Here is a 22057-nt window from a genome sequence, read left to right on the forward strand (position 1 = left end):
AGCGTTAATTCCATTAACATTTATAGACTACTTTTGATTCTCATTGTATTACGGGACAAAGTGCGTCCCTTATTAGCTCAATACGGGACGTGTACTTTTGTTTCGAAATACGGGACGATTCCGTATTTTAAGGGACGGTTGGCAACCCTAACAAGGCATGATGTGCTCAATGACGTCTAGCAGCAATGCTTGTTTGTCGTAGCCTGGACAACTTCTGATTTGAACATCATTAACCGTCATCGAAACACAAGTCAAATCAAAAATACGTGAGACGAACTAATCTGCGCTATCAATCTAGCGTAAACCACTATCTCACAAAAATTGGCTATGCTACTCTGAGCACTTAGTCCTTCAAAAATGGAGTATAAATGTAAAAGTGAAGGAAGGTGGGGACATCCCGAAAACAACATCATATCATCGTAGCAGTCACAAGTGTTTGTCCTCCTCTGCCACATCTGTGCAAAGACATGATCCATCAGCCATCGGAAAACATCTAGGTAGTACAAGGTCAGCAGTGGAGGTGAAGATATTGCACAAGCAGACTAACGTCAACAGCTCCATCGAAATGGCACAGCGCAGGCGTCACACTGAAGAATAAAACTCTTTTTTTTTCTCCACATAAATGAACACGGTAAAAAAAAAAAAAAAGTCCAAAAACACGCCCAGTTGACGACTTCTTTATTGCAGCACGTTTCCCTTCTTTTTTTCGATATCTATTTTTCAAACACCCACTTACTAAAAAAAAGAAAAAAAAGTTGCGATTCTCTGTTCATCATTTGCGAGGAGCGGTTTTTAAGAGTCCGTTTTGGCAGTAAGTTTTTGTTCAAGTTGGGAAAACCGGGAGAATAGATGGGTCAAACCGGACAGCCATGGGTTTTGTTATGTTTTTTTTGAGGTTATTAGAGTCCTGTGCTCTTCTTCTTCTGCCCCACCCTGCCTATCCCCTCGCCGCCAGCACAGTAATATGATGATCACATGCCGGAGGCACCCAGTCCCATGCTGGCGGTGTGGCTCATGCAGGGCAGTGTCTGAACGGTCTTGGGGAAGTCGTGGGTGAGGATTCGTCCGTTCTCTCCGCCGCTCCCGTTGCCACTCATCCTGGTCAGGGTGGAGCAGTGCATGGCGTCGTTGATGGATTGCTGTTGGAAGCAAAAACATCGCAATTAGCCCACAGATCAGATTTTGGTGTATTTGTGCACACATGCGATATCTTGTAATCAAAACGGTGAATGCAACAGTTTGAGCTAGCAGCACACAGATAATGTCTGCAGAGAAGTCTTTTTTTTTTTACGTTAATACACGCACAAAAGAGTCTGCTGCATGTACCTATGTTCCTTTTTGAATGTTAGGCACACCCAAAAAATCTGGAGCAAGTAAACTGTTAAACATTCCTTATCAGTTATATTTGCCGGTGTTAAAATTGGGGTACCAGACATTGTGCATCAAATGTACCAATTTGTAGCAGGAGGAGCCGAGTGAAGGGAGGGCAGAGAGAAGGGAGCTGAGGCTTCACTCATTGGTTTACTAGCTTCATTCTCCAGTCTAGCGCAATAAAAGCCACTGGGCTCGAATGCTGACTTAATGATGTGTGATGCTATCTGTCCGCATTCTATAGCTGATTAAATCGGGCAAAGCCAGTGCGATCTGGAGCAACCAGTAAGTGCTGCACGGGGATTGGAGAATTATACCGGCCTCTTATTGGAACGGTGTTGTTTCTTTCAAGTCAAACAGCATAAAGGCACCGCTGGACTAATAGGCTCCTCACCATTCTCTTCAGCATACTGATCAGGTGGCCCCTTTGTGGGCTGATTAAAACATAAGAGATTTCATGTAGACGATCACTCCTCGCATTCAGCCTGCCTTTTTTTTTGTTTACATGAAAACGATATCAGTGCGCCCCCCTGGGGGGGCTTTGAAGCTGGAAGAATAAATCAGAGGCTGTTTGTTGTAAATTGATCCACGAAGCTGATAACTAACAGCTGCTGAAGACCAAACCTCACATCTACCAGTAAAGTATAAAGCAACAAGTTCTACATTTTAGATCTGTGAACATAACAGCAGTTTGAGTTAAGACTTTTCGAGGTCAAAGCAGTGATGGAAGACATGCGAGCCGCACGACGTCTGCCTTATGGTATACATATAAACGATGTTCACCACAATGGGGCCTGCGTTAGCGAGACAGTCAGCAAAAAGAGAAGAAGGAGTAGGGCAGAGAATTGCTCAGAGGGACAGAAGTAGATAGATGTACCACTGTGATTCAAATTGCCTTTATACCTGTGCTGTGGTAGATTATTGTAATGGGTTAAGTAATGGGTTTTAACAAAAGGCCTGTGAGGAACATTGTGCAGTGTGACATCGAAAAGCAACATGTGTACTTAACCACACAGTCAAGAAGGAAATATTAGTTAGAGAACAACATATAGTGACAAATAATCCATCTACATGTAAATTCAAAGGCAAAAACTAACTACATTAAAAAAATGCTACATGCTAACAATCCTGCCACATTAACACATGAAACTCTAAGCAACTGCTCTGAAAACTTACTTCTCGAACGTGACGAAACAGGCATAAGGGCAATTTTGGAATCAAGTGATTGAACAACACTGCAGGAGATCAGTGACATAAAGACTGAGTGAGGGAGCGGCAGAGGTAGAGAGAAGTACAGGAGAGCGTTTGCACTGGAAGCCGTGGGAGGCCCTACTGTGATCACGGTTAGATGGGCGGGGAGGGGGTGTGGAGGCAGATGTCATCATCATCATCATCATCATCATCATCATCATGGCTTGATCACAGCGTTTCCTACCCCGTGGCTGTGCTCTGCCCTTATATCTTAACAGTGTTGTTGGCGTACAGGCCGTAGCTCTGCAGCTCTGTGTAGGGGGCGCTAGCACCACTGTCTAAGGCTGAGCAGTGAAAGGCCTGAGCGGCTGAGGCAGCAGCAGCTCGCGCGGTGGACACCTTCATTCGGCGCGACTCGGTCCTGGACTTGTAGCAGAACTCCACCAGTGCCACCAGCATGGCCAGGCCCAGGCCTCCAATCAGGATGTAGAAGACTCCCGCCACATTGCTGAGGCTCAGAGCGCTGGTCTTGTCCTGGGGGAAGGAGGGCGGAGAGAAGTCGTGAGGAGGCAATAGCGGCAGCAGTATATGACATATAATTGGACTCTTTCTCTCTCTCTCGCTCTCTCTCACACACACAGACAAATTTAGCTATAAACTAGTTTCACAGACAGAAATCATAAGTGAAACGACTCAAATGGAGTACATGTACAGCAAAATGACAACTATAGACAAAAATATTGAGCCACCACTGACTTCTTTACAATATTCTTAGTAAAACTGAACAAATTGTGCAATAATTTATTGAAACTTGTGGAACCACACGTTGAAATACTATATATATTACATTTGCAGTGTGTTTGGTATCATTATCATGCTAAAAGAAAAAAAAAATGACATTGCACAGTGGAATATAATCTACTTTTCTTTTCTGCATGTCGAGATATTCCAAGGTTTTGAGAATCACTTTTAAAAAATTTTGCCTGTCAAACTGTGTTATATTTGACATTTTTTGTAGATTCAGGTAAAGAATTGGAAACAAATTATGTGTTTTGGCTAAAGTAGTTCTTTGATAAGCTGACCGTTATATGTAGACAAAACATTGGTTCAACCCTGGACTTTGGTGTCTTTTTATGCTTGAATCATTCATAGATCACTGTTCAGCAGCTTCAGGAACTAGGAATAGATTGAAAATGAGTGAAAGAAAGGAACAAAAAAGCCTGAAGAACCATTGGCCAGGAAGTCTGAACAATAATCTTGTTTCTTGGAAATAAAATGTTAAGAAATGAGGGTGGCTCGAGATTTTTTTGCACAGTACTGTTTAACCCACACTAATCCAAACCAGTAGAAACCCACATTGTAAAGAAAACGCCTCAACTATTAAGGCACATGAAGACAAGTTAACATAAAAGTCAACAAGCTAAGACACACATAACCACACAACAAGAAAATAGCAGGGATAACAATATATTTCAGAGGCCTGGCTCACAAAGCAGTTTTTAACTTTGGATCTAACTTTGGCTTTCTTATCTTGGTGAACTTGGGGAGGAGACCTAAGAGGGGAGGGGGGACCTTCTTATATGATACAAGCAGCAGCAGTAAATACTGCAAGTGTTAAAACGATAAGTGCAAAGGGCACAGAGTTATTCTGTGAAACTGGTTCAGTGACTTTGCTTTTCTGAGAAAGTTAACTCATAAATATTTGAAAGATCGTTGTGTGCGCGGTTACAAAACAGAAGCCCTTACAAACGGGAGGTACTACAAAAAAAAAAAATGTTCGGCATGCGAAGGTAGGACTCAAAAGGCAGTTTGAAGGTATGATGAGTCAAAGTTAGAGAATGGTGTTCCAGTCAAAAGGCCCGAGTGAATTTATGTTGGCACAGACTGATGCCCACTGCAGGCTCCAATGATTCATCAAAACATCCTTAAGCATGAATCGGGCTTAGGAACGCTCCCTCAACATTTGGCTCATTTTATCACCTGTCCCTATAAAAAGGATATCATGAATAATTTGTAGTGCAGCTAGTCTTCTCTCAAAGCCAGTACTTCCAAAAGCCACAAACAAAATCTGCCGTTGCAAGTTAACTACAATGATGAGCTTTTAGTGACTGCTTAGATTTACATAACTTACTTATTCTGTCGCTACAGGAACAGAACATTTGAGGCTAAACTGTAACATCTGATGACACTATCATATACAGCAGACAAACTGAAAAAAGCCTTAAGTTAAAAAAAAGAAATCAAACTTTACAGAGACATCATAATAAAACACTTTGAGATTATGCTCTGTCTTAGACTAAGTTGGGATTTATTGTTGTCTTCATGAGAGAGGAAGGCAAAATTATTATTTCCCAAAACAGACTTACATAGCACATTAAAATGTCAGCAATGATATTGAACCCTGTTTAATAACCCTACACAAGTGTATATTCTTTTTATAGTATTTCATACTCTACCTGCCTTCAAGTGCCGTGTATCTCTAATTCACTTCCTGCCACTTTGTGCGAACGTCAAGTCAAATTTCACACTTTTATTAAATTGTAAGTGGCTGTTTGCGTGAAATCCCACCTCTTGCATGTGCTCTGTAACAAAACTTTGCTGTTTATCCACTCTTTACTGGACCGAATTTAACTTTTAACTAATGTTAACCATATTAGAGGCTTTCTTTATATGGAGGCTAATATTCTGATTCTATTAAGGAAAAATCCGAATAAAGAAAAAGCTTAGAATAAGCAGGTGGAACTGATTACGCCTCTTCACAAACCACTCAGAAAGAAGAATTTCATCACGTAATGTTCACTTTCTCGTTTTCTTTTCCTGCACACGTTCTCTGTTATGACGTAAATGCACGAGAACCAAGAGTGGGGACGCAGCAGGTAGCTGATCAATCGTGTGCTACAATAAGATAGCCACTGAGGCATGTGTGACATTTTCATTTCTTCTGCATGTCACTCCGCTCTGATTAAGTGCACGTGCATCCTCGCGTAAACACCAGACCGTATTAAGTCATGTTCCAGCATCTGACCCCAAATTTCCAATCAGAATAAAGATAGTGCGTGCATGACTATGTGCGACTCGCTTTGTGTGGCAGGCCCCAGATAGCATTTAACACTGACTTACATTTTACACAATGTGAAGTCAAAAACATACAAATTACAGTTTTCTTTTTAAATGATAACTTTTTGTTGTGAGGAAATGGGTATAGATAAACACACAAACACGCCCCATAACACATGCATTCATGTGACAACAGCACAAACAAGTTTTTAGTTTGACATTATTTCATATTATGGTTTGTTTATCTCTGCTGCAAGTGCCCCTAACGTTACATCTGTGTCTGCTGATGATATACAGAGGACATTAATTATTAAGGCTTGAATTAGTGAACCTACCAAACTGATATTTTCTGTATATTAAATATTCTTTTTCATGAAATTATGTGGGGAATGTTTTTTATCACTCAAATAGACACATGGAAAGTTGAGTGGTTTTTAGCAACTAAATAAAACTGAGGCATCAATTTGTTTGCTCAGATAAACTGACTTTAAACCAAAGTGCAAAACTGAGTTTAAAGTCTGTCCAAATATGTAGATATACTCTATAACAGGTGACGTGTGCCAAACTATGTGCTACGGAGGACTGAATCTGCTGTTTTATTCCCCAAACACACTAGACTAAATCTTGAATTTGTGTTCAGTCAGCTGAATTTGAAAGTCTTCCAATTTATTAGTTTTGTTATATTAAAACTGGAAGAAAATTTTACCACTTACTCACTTACAGTAATACATACATACATACCCCCCCCCCCCCCCCCCAAAAAAAAAAAAACCCTAATGACTAGCTAAAGTGTTTTACCACTCTACAGTATAAATATGCTCGCAGAGGGTAGTTAAAGTCTGAGTTTTTCAAGAAAACGATTACAGTGTAGTGAAATAAAAAGCTGAATAAGTACTACAAGTATGCTGTATAGAGATAATGCTAAATAATTAACACTGGACCATTCCAGGTTATTTTGTGGCCACAGAAAACAAATAAAGTATGATGTGGTTAGTTTGAAATCCCTCTGGGTGCTACTAGGATTGTTATCTTTGGAAAGAGAGTGCTAGCTTAACTGCTGTTAGCTCTTGCTACATTGTTAGCATACAGATCTGAGAGCAGCATCAAACTAATCACTGAATTCGATCAAGCAAAAAAACTCGATCACTTAATTTAAGTACATATGTGCATATATTACAATAAAGGCTTTTAATTAGTCTGTTATATGTATGGTGGCAAGGTGGTTCAGTGGCTGTCATCTCACATCTGGGTTTGATTGTGTGTGGGGGGTTTTCAGGGTGCCTTGCTGTTAGAGTAATTGCAGTCTCTGTCTGTGAGACACCAGCAACCTGTTGAATCTTAACCCTGTCCCTGACCCAATGTCAAACTGGATATAAAAATTGTATGTCACTATGAATGCACCCAGTGCTTAGCAAAGTCCCACTGTGACTCTTTAAGTTTGCCACTTTTGCTATGTCTTTGAAACCAAATGTACAAGTGAGGTGGGGATTTGACAGAGGAACTGGATGAACATAGGCTTGCAACAAAAAGGTAGCATACCCTGATTGATCATTCACCTGGACGATGACTAGCATATAAGCATCTAAGAAGACAAATGGATCACAATGGTGTATTTAATATGACTTCAAACTATCGACTGAACCTATAATTCCATCAGAACAGTTTTTACTAAGGTCTGTTTTCAACCAGAGGAGACGTCTCCTGCTGGGGGGAATGCAGGTTTATGGCTTTTCTGCAATTACTTTACTTTTCTTGAACACACTATTGTTTATATACAGTTTATGGCTGGGATAGGCTTCAGCTCCACTCTGAACTCTACAGAAAGCCTAACCTCAAATGTAACTCCTTGTAACTACTGTGATTTTGTTTGTAACATGCTCCTTGTAGACTGAGCTCTTCATGGCACATAGTTTGACACTTCTGCATAAACTACCAATAGAACTGTCGGTACAAGCAATGGGAGAGTTCAGTGGGCCACATAGAGGTACATAAAGAGGTATCTGAAGTAATGCGCTAAAGCTTTTCTGTCGGGAGAAACTCCTTTTTTTTTTTACAGTAGATAACAAAATTCTAATGCATGCAAGAGCAGTGGGCAGACTTGATACAACTCCGGGTTAATATGAATTGACATGGCATCCATATATGCATACCTTAAATTAAAAGCGTTATGCCAGGATTATTATAAAGGCTAATATATAAAGGCAAGGGCCAATAGCTCATGTTTCATCTTTCTCACTTCATGCCCTTTTGTGTTTCTCATTCCTTTCGACAAAAAAGATTTATGTTCAAAAAGCCTGCTTGAGTAATTCATATTTGATCTACTGCACAAATATAATGTTATCCTAACACTTTGTGTGTGTACATTTGTTTGCAGGATTGGACAAACCGTTTTATAAGGATTCCTTCTACCCAGATCCAAATGTTTAACAATTAATTTTAACAGTCCTTGCTAATCCACCACACATTGTTTATTTACACACTGGGAACGAACAATAAATCTCTGACAACACAATCTCATCAGAAGGAAGAAATAAACAGCAGAGTACCACCAGAGTACTGGCCCAATTATAAGACAGTATTTCTGGTAAGTACATTTTTCAAAGTGGTGGTGGTGGGGGGGGGGTCATTTCACATTTGAAGATTTACTTTTCGTAATCAAAACAGCAGATTTTTTTTTCTTTGAATAATGGAACTGTCGATGCACTTGCACAGTAAGCTGCATTGAGTTCATTTGCTTTGGTGTTGCTGAGAAAGCGAGATTGAAATTATCCCTCGGCATATATCTACTAGTATTGATCAACACCCCAGCCGGCCTGTTTCAAAGTGAAAATATGTACATTTTGAAACAAACAAAAATAAGCTCATTTCTCCCTTGGTAATCAAATGTGTTTTATGCAATAAACAAAACTTTTGATCAATCCAGTAAACTTAGTAGCAAGACCACAAGGTGGTCTCTGATGGCAGTCTGGGGAGCTGTCAGTATAATTATCATAAATTGATGACTGTTGTAAAACTAGTCCAAACAGGAATTCATAAAATATTTGCAAAAGTATTGGGCCACACCTCTTAATCTTTGAAATCACCTGTTCTCAGTACCTTTGCAACAGGTGTATAAAATCAAGTACCTAGCCATGCAGTGTGGTACTGCATGGCTAAGTCCATTCATGAAATCTTATCCCTCCTAGATCCATAACTGTAATGTAACTGTAATGCTGCAGTTATTTAACTGCAGCATTAACATCAGCACAAACGCTGTGTGCCAGGAGCTTCATGGTATGGGTTTCCAGCTCATGGTGGCCCAGTACTTTTGTCTGTATGGTGTAGCTAATGAATTTTCATATGGTCTAAAAAAGATCTGATCAGTTAATGCACATAAAATGAAGTCATCTTGTTGTCCTGGATACACCTTTACATTAACATTTACGTCATGTTTTTGTGGAGCAAGTGGAGCAAAAGTCTAATAGATAATGCTGTGAACCGATGCTAATGACTCACACTGCAGACTTTATGACCCTTTTGTGACATTAAAATTACCATGCCATTTCCTTGCCATTCATATATGTGCACAGGCTTAGTTTAAATAGTACAATCTTTCTTTGCTGGCAAAGGTTAATGTTAATGTTACAGTAGAAGTGGATTGGACAGGCGGTCAAGTGGTGCCACTTTTGATCACGGACAGCCCATGAAGACATTGTTAGATATTATTAAACTACAAATGTAACAGTTTAGCTGGAAGAAAATGAATGGATGGACAGATGTAACAATCTCTTCGCTGTGTACTTACATAGTAGCAAAGTGTTTAGAATTCATTCTCCAGAGTGAAAGCTGAAGTAGATAAACTTTAGAAAAAGTGGCTTTCATTCACTTTGATTTGTGCATTTTTATTGGTTTCCTATTAATTCAAAATTAAGGTAATTAAATCCAAATATTTTGTTTCTGTAGAGAGATTGCAATAACAATTCTTTCAGGCTGAACTGACATTTATTATATTCTTCTTTAAAGGTAATGATACATGGAAAAACATTGATAAGAAAATTTTGTTTGTCTATTTTAATGCATTTTTCAACCATAAACAGGTGAGAGTTATCCTTAATCATCATCTTATATTTGGGCCAATACAGTAGAGCTGCCAGAGCCACATGGGGAGTGCTGCTAAGTGCAGCACACTTTGGGCTGGTCTAGTATTAAAGGAGGGTTGTGCTGCGAGGTGCTGTGAGGTGCCAGGTTCGGGTTGGAGACTAACCTTTCTTCCGGAGTCCTTGCTGCCACACTCCCCTTTATCGTACCACCATTTGTTTTTCAGTTTGTCTAAGACGGCTTGCTCATTGAGCTTCAACACCGCTAGGTTTACTGGGATTCTTCCAACCATAAGGGAATAACATAAATAACATATTATACCATGTTATTTTATGTTATTAATTCAGAGACATAAAGAGCAGCAAATAGATACACATGCCTGGATTTGCTTGTTGTCAAAAAAACAAAACAAAAGAAAAATGTCACACAAACCACACCCACGTGCACACAAATATATTGCAGAAACATCATTAGAAACATCAATCAAAGTGATATGAATTAATACTCCATCTAGCTCGGTTAGTTTGCTCCCTAAGGCAGTAGATGTGTATTACTATATCACTTGGGGTAACCGGCATACTGCTTGCACTCACTTATGCCACAAGGCTTTCTTAATTTGATCTTTTCCTATTCGAAATCAACCATGTTGTACAGCTAAACTTATAGTCCCAGAATGGATGCGTGGGAGCCACAACACAAAGAACTTTGCCGTTTTAATTAGCACTGATCAATTTTAAATCAGTGCTATTTTGTTTGAGCAGGGAGACATGATGCAAAAATTCCCCTCTCTATGGATTTCAAATTCATCCCCTGCCGGCCAAGCAATCACCCCCCTCAGTCCTTTCCCTTTGCTCTTCCCCACACCACACAGAGAGATTAAGTGTTGCTGGAGTGGTGGTGCAGCGCAGGCCTGCCAGTTACCCCTCTGTTCCCCTTCCCCCACTTCCCACCCCACCTCCCACTCTCAGTGGTGGTGGGTTTACCCGCAGGGTTTATCAAACTGGCTCTGACCTTGGAGTCCCCGCCCCCGCTGCCGCACTCTCCCTTGTCGTACCACCACTTGTTTTTCAATTTGTCCAAGAGGCCCTGCTCGTTCAGTTTTAACACTGCCAGGTTTACTGGGTTTCTTGAAAATAATATAAAACGATAACCATTAGGAGACACTCTATGGGACAGATATAAAGAGATTGGTCGTATGGTGGTGGTGGTGGTGATAATGAAATGCTGACTTAGAATTGGAAGCACTCCTGCGTTTGGCTACTGGTGTTAAGCAGGAGCGCTGGCTTTAGGATGCACGTGTTAGTCACATACCTGCAATGGGGCTTAAACACTGAGTGCCAATACAGTGGGTTTTACCAAGGAGGGGCTTGCCTCAGAGAGAGGCAGAGCAAACACTATAAATGGAGATGCTTTTGGATGCGGAAGTCTGACTACAGATGGTAATTTCCTTTCAGCTGCACTAGCATACAAATTGCTATGGCAACTAACCTATCAATATTCAAGCCATAACAGCATTCTTGTGAATAGAAGCTGATACTGATTAATTTATAAATAACAGCAGAAACAAATTCCAGCAGAAGCTTCGACGGTTTTAACTGCTACGATCACTTTCACGATAGCTTTATTTCTCTAACTGGCTGAAAAAGATGTTGCCTGACCAACTGCAGACACATCACCCAAAGCACCTCCCCATGGGTAGCTCTGTCTCTCTCTGGTCACTGTGTATTTCCTAAAGCTGCAAGGTTGAGGACAAAGACTATCCATCCACAAATCACAAGAATGCCAGAATCTGCAATCAGAATTTGCATATAAAAGTAAAGATTACAGCCTTTACGTGATTGCCTTTTTTTTTTGCTCAAATCAGCACCAATTCTTCTGCACAGGAACAATTTAGTTTGTCGGCATCCTGCCTTTCTCATCACTGAACACAGAAGAGTCTCTACCCCCAACCTGGAGGACATCACACAGCTGTAGGGAAGACAGTTTTTTTGGAGCTGGTAAAACCTCTAAATTCTTTCTTAGCCTGGCAGACTCAGAGAAAAAAGAAAGAAGTCACGAGAAGAATTAAAGTGGACATGGATGTTGTGGAGAGTCATGGTTTGGTTGGTTCAGCGTGAGCAGATGTCAGGGAGGTTACTGAATGTTAGCGGGATGGTGCAGACCCTGAAGATTGTATATGTCAGAAATGAAGATCAGAATTTACACAGAACGTCAGAGCAATTGACAAGAAAGTGATCTCTGAAGACATTCCTGCAAAATGAAGAGTTATTTTAGGTTTTTTTTCCTCAAAAGTTCTGTTTTCAATCAGGCCTGCAATGCAATATTAGCGCTATCAGCGCTATTAGTCTCATTTACTGTGTAGAAAAGAAATCTCTACTTATGCAAAAATCTAAAAAGAATGACAGTATATAAATGTCTAATTAGGAACTTCTATTGGAACGGGTATCAGTTCTGTAGTTCTGCACAGATACTCTATGAAATTTAAACACGATGAGAAAAAAAGAGTCAGATTATTGCTTCTCTAATATCCAGTCGTCCGTGCAAACTGATTCATTATCAATGCATTGCAGGTGCGATTGGACTCAGCTCTTTAAATTCATGGGTAACTCATTCATGTCCCATTCCGGATGAGCTGAATACATTTCCTCCTTAAAACCAAAAAAATCCGTGAGTCATTCTACTTGCCATGCTTTAATACCACTCATGCAATCGCAAATGTTTGTTATCTGTTAATGGAACTCCATATCAGACATCTGTGACCACAATGACAACTTGGGAATAAGGTACATCGCTAAGTAAATAATTAACACAAAGAGAGCGAGATCAAACGGGGGCCACCCTTAGCTGTTCACCACTCTGTCCCACTGCTATGTTGTGGTCTGGGCCAATCCCGACTACATGACTCTGAAGCAGATTTATATCAACCTCTTGTCTTATCGTTCATGCAGCATTAAACTTCATTTGCGGAATCTAATTTGTATTAAATTTTAAAAAGGAGCTTCTGATCGAGGCTTTAGAAGCAGTTCTACTCAGCATTCTGACCTCTGGCTGTCAACCAAGGAGGAAACCCATATGAATCCGCAGCGAGTTTGAATAAAATCTTCCCATATGGCTCCTTTCATTAAAATGAATGAGACCTATTAGAAATAGATTAAAAGCTTCAGATGCCACCAGCTTCTGCACTCTCTCTGTAGTTGCGGGAGAAATTTAAATGGGAAGTTGGTTAAGGTGTTAATGTAATGTGAAATGACAGCTGTTGCTCTTGGACATCGATGGCAGGAGTAAATCCGGGATGAATTATCCTTCATTATGTCAATTATCACATTAAATGTCGCAAAATACAAATTCCACTCTGCTGACTTCACATTCAAGGTGTGAGCTCTGGCTTAAGTGGTAAAGCAGCTATACGGGATTCTTTAAGTTGTAAAATTGCTTTAGGGGCTCGGATTTTTATGATTGGCACGTTTCTATTTTTTGCGTGTGTGTTTGTGTTTAAGGGGGATGATTTGAAGAATATAAAGAGAGTTTGAAATATAATTGGAAGGCATCAAGGAAGCAAAGTGCTACTTAAAGAGGATAAGAGATCTCATCGTCCTGCTTTATACTTCTGCTAGTGCTCACAAGTCAGCTGGGAATAATCTAGCTGCGTACGTAGATGTGCAGACACAAATAAAGATGATCAGAATTGAAAATGGGAGGGATCGAGCTATAAATGCCAGTGCAATATGTGCAAACAGTTGGAGGATGACCGTGACAATAATGAGATGCCTTCTATATCTGATCAGAGCATTTATACTTATAAATTAATCTGGTAGTGCGTGCACAAAGCATTCAGAATGCATGAAATGGCACCAAAAAAAAAAATCAACCTAAGCACATAAATATGTTCATAAATGAGCAAATGCAGACCTCCAAATAAACAGGTGAGGGGTAACGCTCATGCACAGGCACCAATAAAAGCACATGAAGGCTTTTATCCAACCACTGCAGTGGCAAAGGTTTACCTGAGATGGGAGCCCTTTGGTGTGGCAATTCCATAACCTTTGGAGTCCAGGTTGCCTCCCACCTTCATAGTGTCACAGGGTTTCCTCTGCTCTATGTACTCATTCATAGTGGACTCCAGCAGGTAGGCATATTTGCCCTTGGACTTCCTGACTCTCATGACACCCTCGTCTGTCGTTTTGACAAACACAGACGGGTCGGCCGCCTTCATGTAAGACCACATCTTCTCAAACACGGCGATCTTAGACCTCTGACAGCCAGAAATGTTAATAAGAAAAGGGATAGAAGTACAGGGAAAGGGACTGTCAGTATATAAATACTTTATTATCTATCTTTAGAGTGTTAAAGGTAAATGTTAAAATCCTTAAAAATGTCAGGACTTTACTCCCAATTTAAATATTTATGCTCTTTTCATCCAACCCAATATCACTGCAAAATGTGTAACAGACGCAGGTCCACCGTGTCCATTTCACATTTTGCCTCTCCAAAACATGAAATGGACACACACGCAGACGTTGCTGCACTACCAGCACAGGGAGTGAAAATAATTCACAGGAAAGCGTTTAAACAGACATTAGTAACACATTTACATGTATGTACACATTAGCTGCCTAGCTTAATGGTTTCTGGTGATTAAGGACCCTGGAATGTCCAGGAAGTCACTACCGACTTTGTGCCTTTAAATATATTATCCCCCCCTGCTGGTAAGCGTGTACATTTCACGTTTTAGAGAGGCAAAGCGTGAAATGGACACAGTGGACCGGCGTGTCTGTTACACGTTTTGCCGTGATACTGTGTTGCTTCGTCAGTAGTTACTCACCGTTAGATTGCTGGCAGAGTCCACAGCTGTGTTTTTGTGATTCTACATTTACTGTCCTCTTATAACACTTTAAAATAACTTATACTTCCCAAATGCCGCTAGCTCACAATGAAAATGTTTAAACCCCGGGTGTGCCAGGTTTTGTTCCTCACCCTGAAGAATTCTTTGGTGGAGCCAGCATCCAGCGTTCCATATGCAATCTCTGTCTGCTTGGCCAGATCCTCGGCACTCTCTATAGGAGACACCATCCTCTCCACAGTCAGGAAAGCAGCCAGATTCGCAGTATAGGATGAGATGATGATGAGAGTGAAGAACCACCAGACGCCTCCAACAATGCGGCCTGACAGAGAGCTAAAAAGAGAAGGACAGGATGTTGTTAGTCTGTCAAAAATAGGTATGCAAAGATGCTGTTCACACATATCTTTCACAGACAGAGCCAATTCTGCATTAAGGTGGGGGAGAAATAAATAGGTGGCATCCATCTTTCTCTTTATGGAAAATTCTGCACGCAATCAAGAAGAGCTATCTAAAAGAACCCGGTGATGTTCGCACCATTCAAATGATCCACATTACATCACACTCACTGTATCATTCCTCTTTTCACTAGGCTTGGAGATCATACCCCGGTCTGCTAAGGAAAGATAACCAGCTCCACAAAGGCCCACTCAGCTTTCTCCCTGCCAAATTAATCTCACTTTAAGAAAGTCGCCAATATGGTTTATGCCATACACATTAATTGTTGGGGATTAAGAGGCAGACAAGAACACTTAGCCACTGCTCTAATTGCACTTCCAATAAAAAAAAAAAGCCAAATTCAAATGCCTGCACTGTGCAGTTCGTTTCCTTGTATCTCTTCACCTCAAGAGAACCCAGTTTGAACAGCAGCAGCAAAAATCATGTTGCATTACATATCAGACCCCCTCCCAAAAAATCACTGAGGCACAGGGTGGCAGAGCTTCTGCAGTGAAAATGACACAAATCTGAAACAAAAAATAAAAGGCTTTCGTGATTCACCTTTGTACCCACGACTCAAATGGAGCATGAACATGAAGGCAAGATTAAGTATGGAGGGGAAAAAAAGAGACAGGGAGAGAAGCCGAAACGTAATCATTTAAGATGCTTTTCAGATGACGGGCAGATGATGAAAGAGCAGCCATGGAGCGAGCCGAGAGCAAACACAGAACGGTTGCAGAGCCTTTGAAAAATCAGTCGGGAGGCTGTCTGTGTGTGTGTGGTGTGTGTGTGTTTTGACTTGCTCACTGCTCAAAGATCATATGGGTGTAGGTGAGGTTAAACTTTGACTGCACAGTGAAATCTTGTGCACGCAGCATGTGTGTTGTGTGATGCAGGGCTCTATATATATATATATATATATATATATATATATATATATATATATATATATATATATATATATATACACACACTTGTACCTAGGTGAGTTGGGGACAAGAATAACCCCCTCTCAACCTGAGGCAATGGTTCTCAGACAGAAAAGGGCGGATTGCTCGCTCAGGGTTGCTGCCTTCAAGTGAAGAGGTTCAAGTATGTCAGGGTCTCATTCATGAGGTGAAGAGTGGCGTGGAAGACTGACAGATTGCTGCAGTGTCTGCAGCGATGCAGATGTGATGCTATCCCGGTCTGTCCTGATGGGGAGAAAGCTGAGCATGAAGGCAAAGCTGTCCATTTAACGGCTGATCTATTTTCCTACCCTCACTTGTGGCCACAGCGTGTGGGTAGTGACCCAAAGAATTATGGATACAAGAAAGCAATGAGCTTCCTCTGAAGGGTATCTGGGCTTATCCTTTGAGAAAAGGTGAGGAATGTGGTCATTCATGAGGGGCTCAAAATAGAGAGCTGCAGTTCCTCCACATTGAAAGCAGCTGGCTGATGTGCTTGCATGGAGCTGTTTTAGGCATGTCCGACTGTGAGGGAATTTTGGGATATATCTAGGTACAGCTTACGGATGCCTCAGTGTCACCCTAGAAGAGCTAATGGAGGTGGAAGAGGGAGGTCTGGGTATTTATACTCAAACTGCTGCTACCAAATAAGCAGGAGAAAATGGAAGCGATGATGGATGCCTATTTTTATGATTTACAGATATGTCAACACACTCATATATTTAACATACACAATACACACAAATATTGAGATACAGTTATATAACTTTCTGCACATCTGCAAATAATCCTCCTACAATAATATGCTAAGGTTCTTCAGGTGATATTCATAGAAGTGAACAACCCTTTTGTCATTTATACATTAGTCAAGAAGCAAGCCAGCCAGCCAGCATCCATACATCACATTATGGTTACTGAAGTGTCTGTATGATTCCTATAAGATCTTTTTGAATTTTCACAAGAAATCTGGAATCTGGCAATGCCATGTATTGATTGTGTGACTAACTATGCTACCTCTGCGGGCTTCAGGTATCACCTCAGTAGTGACACTGACACTAGCTAAATGCAAAACTAGTGAAAAACAGTGAGAAAAGATGAGGAGGGGGGAAAAATGTCAGTGTCCTCCACCTGTAAATCATTCCTGTTTTGGGGGTTGTCTCATTGTTGCCCCTCTAGTGCACCTGTTGTTAATTTCATCAACGCCAAAGCAGCTTAAACTGATTAACAGCCCCCTCTGATACTTAACTGACCAGATCAATATCCCAGAAGTCTAACTAAATAGGTGTTATATCTCGAGCAATGTATTGCTATTTCCTATTTGTATAGGTTAAAAAGGCAGATCAGTACGGTCTAAAAAATTAATTGATAAAACAAGAAAGTACAAATCTCAAATAAGCCCGCTAACAAATATATTCAAGATCTAATATTCCACCAATATGTTCCCAATCAGCTGTTTTCTTTAAAATAAATGAAAGCTCTAGATTATGCTTTGCCGGGATCCACTATAAAACTGGCCATCTCCTATTATTCGTGACAACATAGAGATAAAGAGCAGAAATGATGAAAATAATGTTCAAGAATTTCAGAGTCCTTGTAGAAATAAGTTATTTTCAATCCTTTATGTTAGCGTTCAAACTACACGGCACACATTTTATTGTGAAAAGAAGAAGTTAAGTCTGTTATTCTAGGCTGAAACAAGTGAAACGAAGGAGGAATGTGTGTGTGTGTGTGTGGGGGGGGGCAAATGGCATAGAAGATGAAAAGTAAACTGGATAGTACCACCAGAGGCAGACAAACTCCTTAGCTTTGACTGCTGCTTGCCACCAGAGATGGCAGTAAACAGCTGTCTAATCCTTCCCCCTCAGTTGCCCTTTTTTTTTCTCCTTTCGTTTTCCTTTCTCTCGCCTCCTCTCTTCCTCTCTTTTCCCTTTCCTCTCCGTTCACCCTCCATCTCCGCTGTGCACGCCTGCCTGTCTCTTCATGTGCTGAGAGGGATGCGATTGGGGGGTGGGGGGAGGGGTGGTGACAGGGGTTTGGCCCGAGACAACAATACCCTACACCTTGGCATTGATGCTGACAAATTCAAGTATGCACGAAAACACACAGAAGTGCGTGCACACACAACACACATATGACCCACATGTGCATTTGCTGCCTTCCCGGGGATGGTTTACTGGCATGAGTGTGTGTGTGTCTGAGCAAGGGAACAAAGGGGTCACCATTTGGACGAAGAGAAAAGGGCTGTGTGTGTGCATGCGTGGATGTGAGGGTCGTTTGTGCACCTCAGTGTGTGTGTGTGAGAGTGTGAGTGGGTGTGTGTTGGGCCTCTTGCAGCAGTCCTCCCCATTTGAGCAAAGTGACTGGCAAACACAGACCTGTTTGTCTCTGTTTGTTTCCTTTTGAACTGCTTTCCTTTGAGCCTCCTTTCCGCCCCTCATACATTATTGCACAGCAGCCAACCTTGGCGCCTCAATAAAAGATTAACTAAGCTGTCCTATTACAGTAAAGGAAATCTTCCGAGCAGCACTGTAATTTCATAGTCATGTTAAGGCAACGATTAATCAATTATTCACTCCGCCTTTAATTTTTTTTATTGTATTGAGAAGAAAATGAATGTTAATGGAAGCAGCAGCAGAAGCACAGGCTCAACCGCAGCGGCACAGGCAAAAATACAATACTTGTGTGTATGCACATCGTTAGTGCTGAAATGATTAAACGATCAATCAAAGTGTCCAGCCACTGACATGTGATCGAGCAAATATAGCGCACACTTACCTACCAAACTCTCTTAACCTTAAAGATCTATTTACCTTCTTTGGCTTCTCTCACTATTACCTTAAATATTAAATTTAAATAAATAAAAAAATACAGTAACCAAATAATATAATAAGTATTTTAGGAGCAGAAAAAGGAAACAGGTCTCATTGGTGTTGTTAAATTCAGTATCAAATCCAAATGAGCCTTTCGTTCTGTTTGTGTATTTTTCTAAAGTCTTTCCTGGAGCGTTTTGCTTCAGCTTCATAGTGATGGAGAGAAAACATGTCATGCAATCAAGAACTGCACCAGGTCTGCGGGAACACTGATTACACAGCTTCTTAAAGCCCCCTCGGCCACCAGGACTCACCACCCGACACCTACCCAAGTTTAGCATTCCCTAAATCAGCTTCTTGCTTACAGTGATGGGGTCCCTCAGGTTTGGCTTGCAGTGGTTGGAAGAGGACTGGGCTGTGACCTCACGTACAGTATTTACCTTTGGAAAGCAGATGTTAAACTCTCTTGTCAGAAAAAAATCATCTTAAAAAGCTACACACGGCAGACCGGATCTCTGGCTTTGACGTTTCCTACGCGATCTCCACCCACAGTTCCCCGGGAATCTGCTATAGCGCTAAACTCTCATTAGAATTCCCCTGGCTGGCCTCCTCTTTTCGATATGGTAATTAGCAATGACTAATGACTTTAGCAAGTGTAAAAAATGAGCCAGTAATGGCCACATTACAATGGATTAGGAATTACAGAGGTTTAAATGAGAAAGAAAATGGTCTCTAATTATGGTGTGATTCTAAGACAAATCAGGGATGGTACAGGAGTTTTCTGATATGCAGCTTTTTTTTTCTTGTTTCCTTCTTCTAAATTAGTAGCCGTATGTTCTCAATGACTGGGAACGGCCACTCCCAGTGTGTTTCCACAGGCGAGCCTTCTTACATGCAACGGCATGAAACAACAGAAACGGCAAAAAGGGAGTGAGAGAGTAGCAAAGTGGAACTGGTGAGGTTATTGTGCCACTAAGCAGAAATATATATATAGATATAATCCGAGATAGAGTGATTATATCTGAGCTAATCATCCCCTGCTCTGGTGAACTGCGAAAAACATCCTTAGCAAAAACAACTCATTAGACGTGGAAATGAAGAAAGCGGTATAAAGAAGAAAGGACCACTATTCAATCAACACAATGAGACTGCAGAAGATAAAGTGGCCGTGCGTGTGTGTGTGGTGCAACAACCAAGTCAAGGGTTACTCCATTAGTTATTCTAGCATAATATAGCACACAGGGCTCTACAGTCATAATTCCGAGTTGTGTGTAAACATTATTTGTATTCTGTTTTGAAGGAGCTGAAGGTTTGAACAGGCCGTGAGAACTGAGGTGAATCATTTTTAATACCTTACTTGATGCGTTTGTCACACAGTGCTGGCACAGGATGATGGCCTGCATTACATTTGAATGAAATTAGAGAAGAAGAAGAAAAATAATAACTCCATAATTTATTCTTTTATTTGGAGGATTAAATGATTCTACTTATATTTCCTTTAAGAGTCCTTCTACTCACTTACTGTATATCACAGGGCTTTTGTTAATGAGCCTTTTCCCCAACTATGCCTCCACTGCTTGTAAATGTTATGGGTTGATAAAATTTTATTTAAGCTTTCTCCACAGTCTCCTTAGCAAATTAAAAAAAAACAAACAAAAAACAGGCGGCTCAAATCATGCCTAATTGCACAGGTATGCTGGGATAATGAACCAGAATAGTATATTTATGAGTGCTGAACTTTTTTATGTAAAGCTGCCTCAATATAGGTCGCTGCAGTTGCAGAAAGCACATGCACGACCCCGGTCACGGGTTCAGAGCTCAGCGCAGACGTGGCAGCTTTGGCTTGATGTGCCACACACGATGCTTTTAGTGCACAGAAAGACAACAGACGCACACTTGTCTGATGCTTTTAGTGTGTTCTTGATATTGCCAAAGGAGCCTCGGGGGAACAGTAACACACTACGGCCGATATTGTTGCAAAGCCGCAGGTTTTGCTTTTGTGTGCTTGCGCTTTTGTTGCAAAGACCTCCCAGTTGTTAGGTCTGTATTATTTGAGAGCACTTTCATCTCCAAGGCCAAACTACATGTGAGCTTTAAGCATGGAGCACAAAAAATAATGATTTATTAAAGCTTCTCTCTCCATCTAAAGGTCAGCATTACCATGCCATTGAGCTGAAAAGAGAATATTATGGTAATGTAACCAGCCTGAAGCAAACACACCACAAGCTTGTAATTATACTCATTCAAGTAGACTATGGGAAAAAAACAAAACAACACTGACAAAAGCATTATGATTTCAAACGCTTTGTAATTATTTAATGCATGTTTCTTTCAATAAGAAGCAGTAAAGTTAACAGGCTGCTTTGCAACATATGGCTCATTTTGGAGCGGTCATGCGTGAATGCAAAACAAAACAAAACTTCAGCTTGCAGCCACCGCACGCTGCCGGTGCAGGGGAATCGATATAATTGAGATGCAACTCTAATCGTTATATCTGTGTCCGCACACTTGTTTGCTGAATGATGCTGCGGATTGCTGTCTTAGCCTCAAGTAACCTGAGAAAAGACAGTTCTGGCAATCTGTGAGAGTGCTCAGCTCCGCGCCCACACACATACGCAAAGCCTCTTAGTCACTCCAGCTAGAAAAACAGGCAAATACATCACAACTGTTTCCCGCAAATCAATGCCATCAACACGCGTGTAAGCGGACTGACAGTGCGTTCAGGCTTTCTGAGCATTAATACAAAAAAGAAAAAAGAAAAGGAGATGCTGTATGTGTGCATTTGAGTGAAGTTCTGCACATCAGAGAGACTTGAAGGGAAACTGCTATGATTTAAAAAAAAAAAAAATCTCTTTACGGTTGCTATGGTGACACACTCTGCACTCAAAACAGTACAGCTGAGCTGAGAGAGATTTTAGTCATCTCACTCCTCCTCCTCTCACTCTTTTTCCTCTCACTACATATATAAGGGCATCCACCCCTATAGTAGAGTGGGCCTGCCATCACAAAGAGAAAACTCTCATCAACTCGCAGGCCCTCTCATAAGCCTCACAGCATCGCATCTTTCCAGTCAAATAACTGGCAGTGTTTACACTGGCCCAGGTAGATTTCCCATGTGGCCTCGAGCTCGGTGTATTATTCATGGTTGCAAGAAATATATCCGTATACTGTCACAGCTTGATTACAGCAAAAAGAAAAAAAAAGCCCTCTCTGCATGTGGAAATGTATGTGTGCTCGTGCGTGCGTGTGCCTCGGTGGTTTCTGTTGGCGAGTGTGCATGCATGTAAGATCAAAAAGTTGCCTTCATGCGATCTCCGAATAAATAAAAC

General features: G+C 41.0%; 1 protein-coding gene across 2 annotated transcripts in view; it reads right to left on the reverse strand.

The window, feature by feature from the left end:
- Nucleotides 1-971: 971 nt before the first annotated feature.
- Nucleotides 972-22057, reverse strand: part of gria1a (glutamate receptor, ionotropic, AMPA 1a) — a 72786-nt gene continuing 51700 nt past the window's right edge. The window contains exons 12-16 of one of the 2 annotated variants that reach the window (XM_085369021.1): nucleotides 14671-14869; nucleotides 13701-13948; nucleotides 9863-9977; nucleotides 2962-3096; nucleotides 972-1139 (exon numbers count right to left, since the gene is read on the reverse strand). In XM_085369021.1, the coding sequence (XP_085225147.1) occupies nucleotides 972-1139; nucleotides 2962-3096; nucleotides 9863-9977; nucleotides 13701-13948; nucleotides 14671-14869 (865 nt within the window). Of the gene's footprint in view, nucleotides 1140-2961; nucleotides 3097-9862; nucleotides 9978-10707; nucleotides 10823-13700; nucleotides 13949-14670; nucleotides 14870-22057 lie in introns of both variants that reach the window. The other variant, XM_085369017.1, reaches the window with a different exon arrangement.

The sequence above is a fragment of the Diplotaxodon limnothrissa genome, linkage group LG2 (assembly GCF_057381915.1).
Source record: "Diplotaxodon limnothrissa isolate DT_005_m linkage group LG2, D_limnothrissa_male_GT1.1, whole genome shotgun sequence".
Taxonomy (NCBI): Eukaryota; Metazoa; Chordata; class Actinopteri; order Cichliformes; family Cichlidae; genus Diplotaxodon; species Diplotaxodon limnothrissa.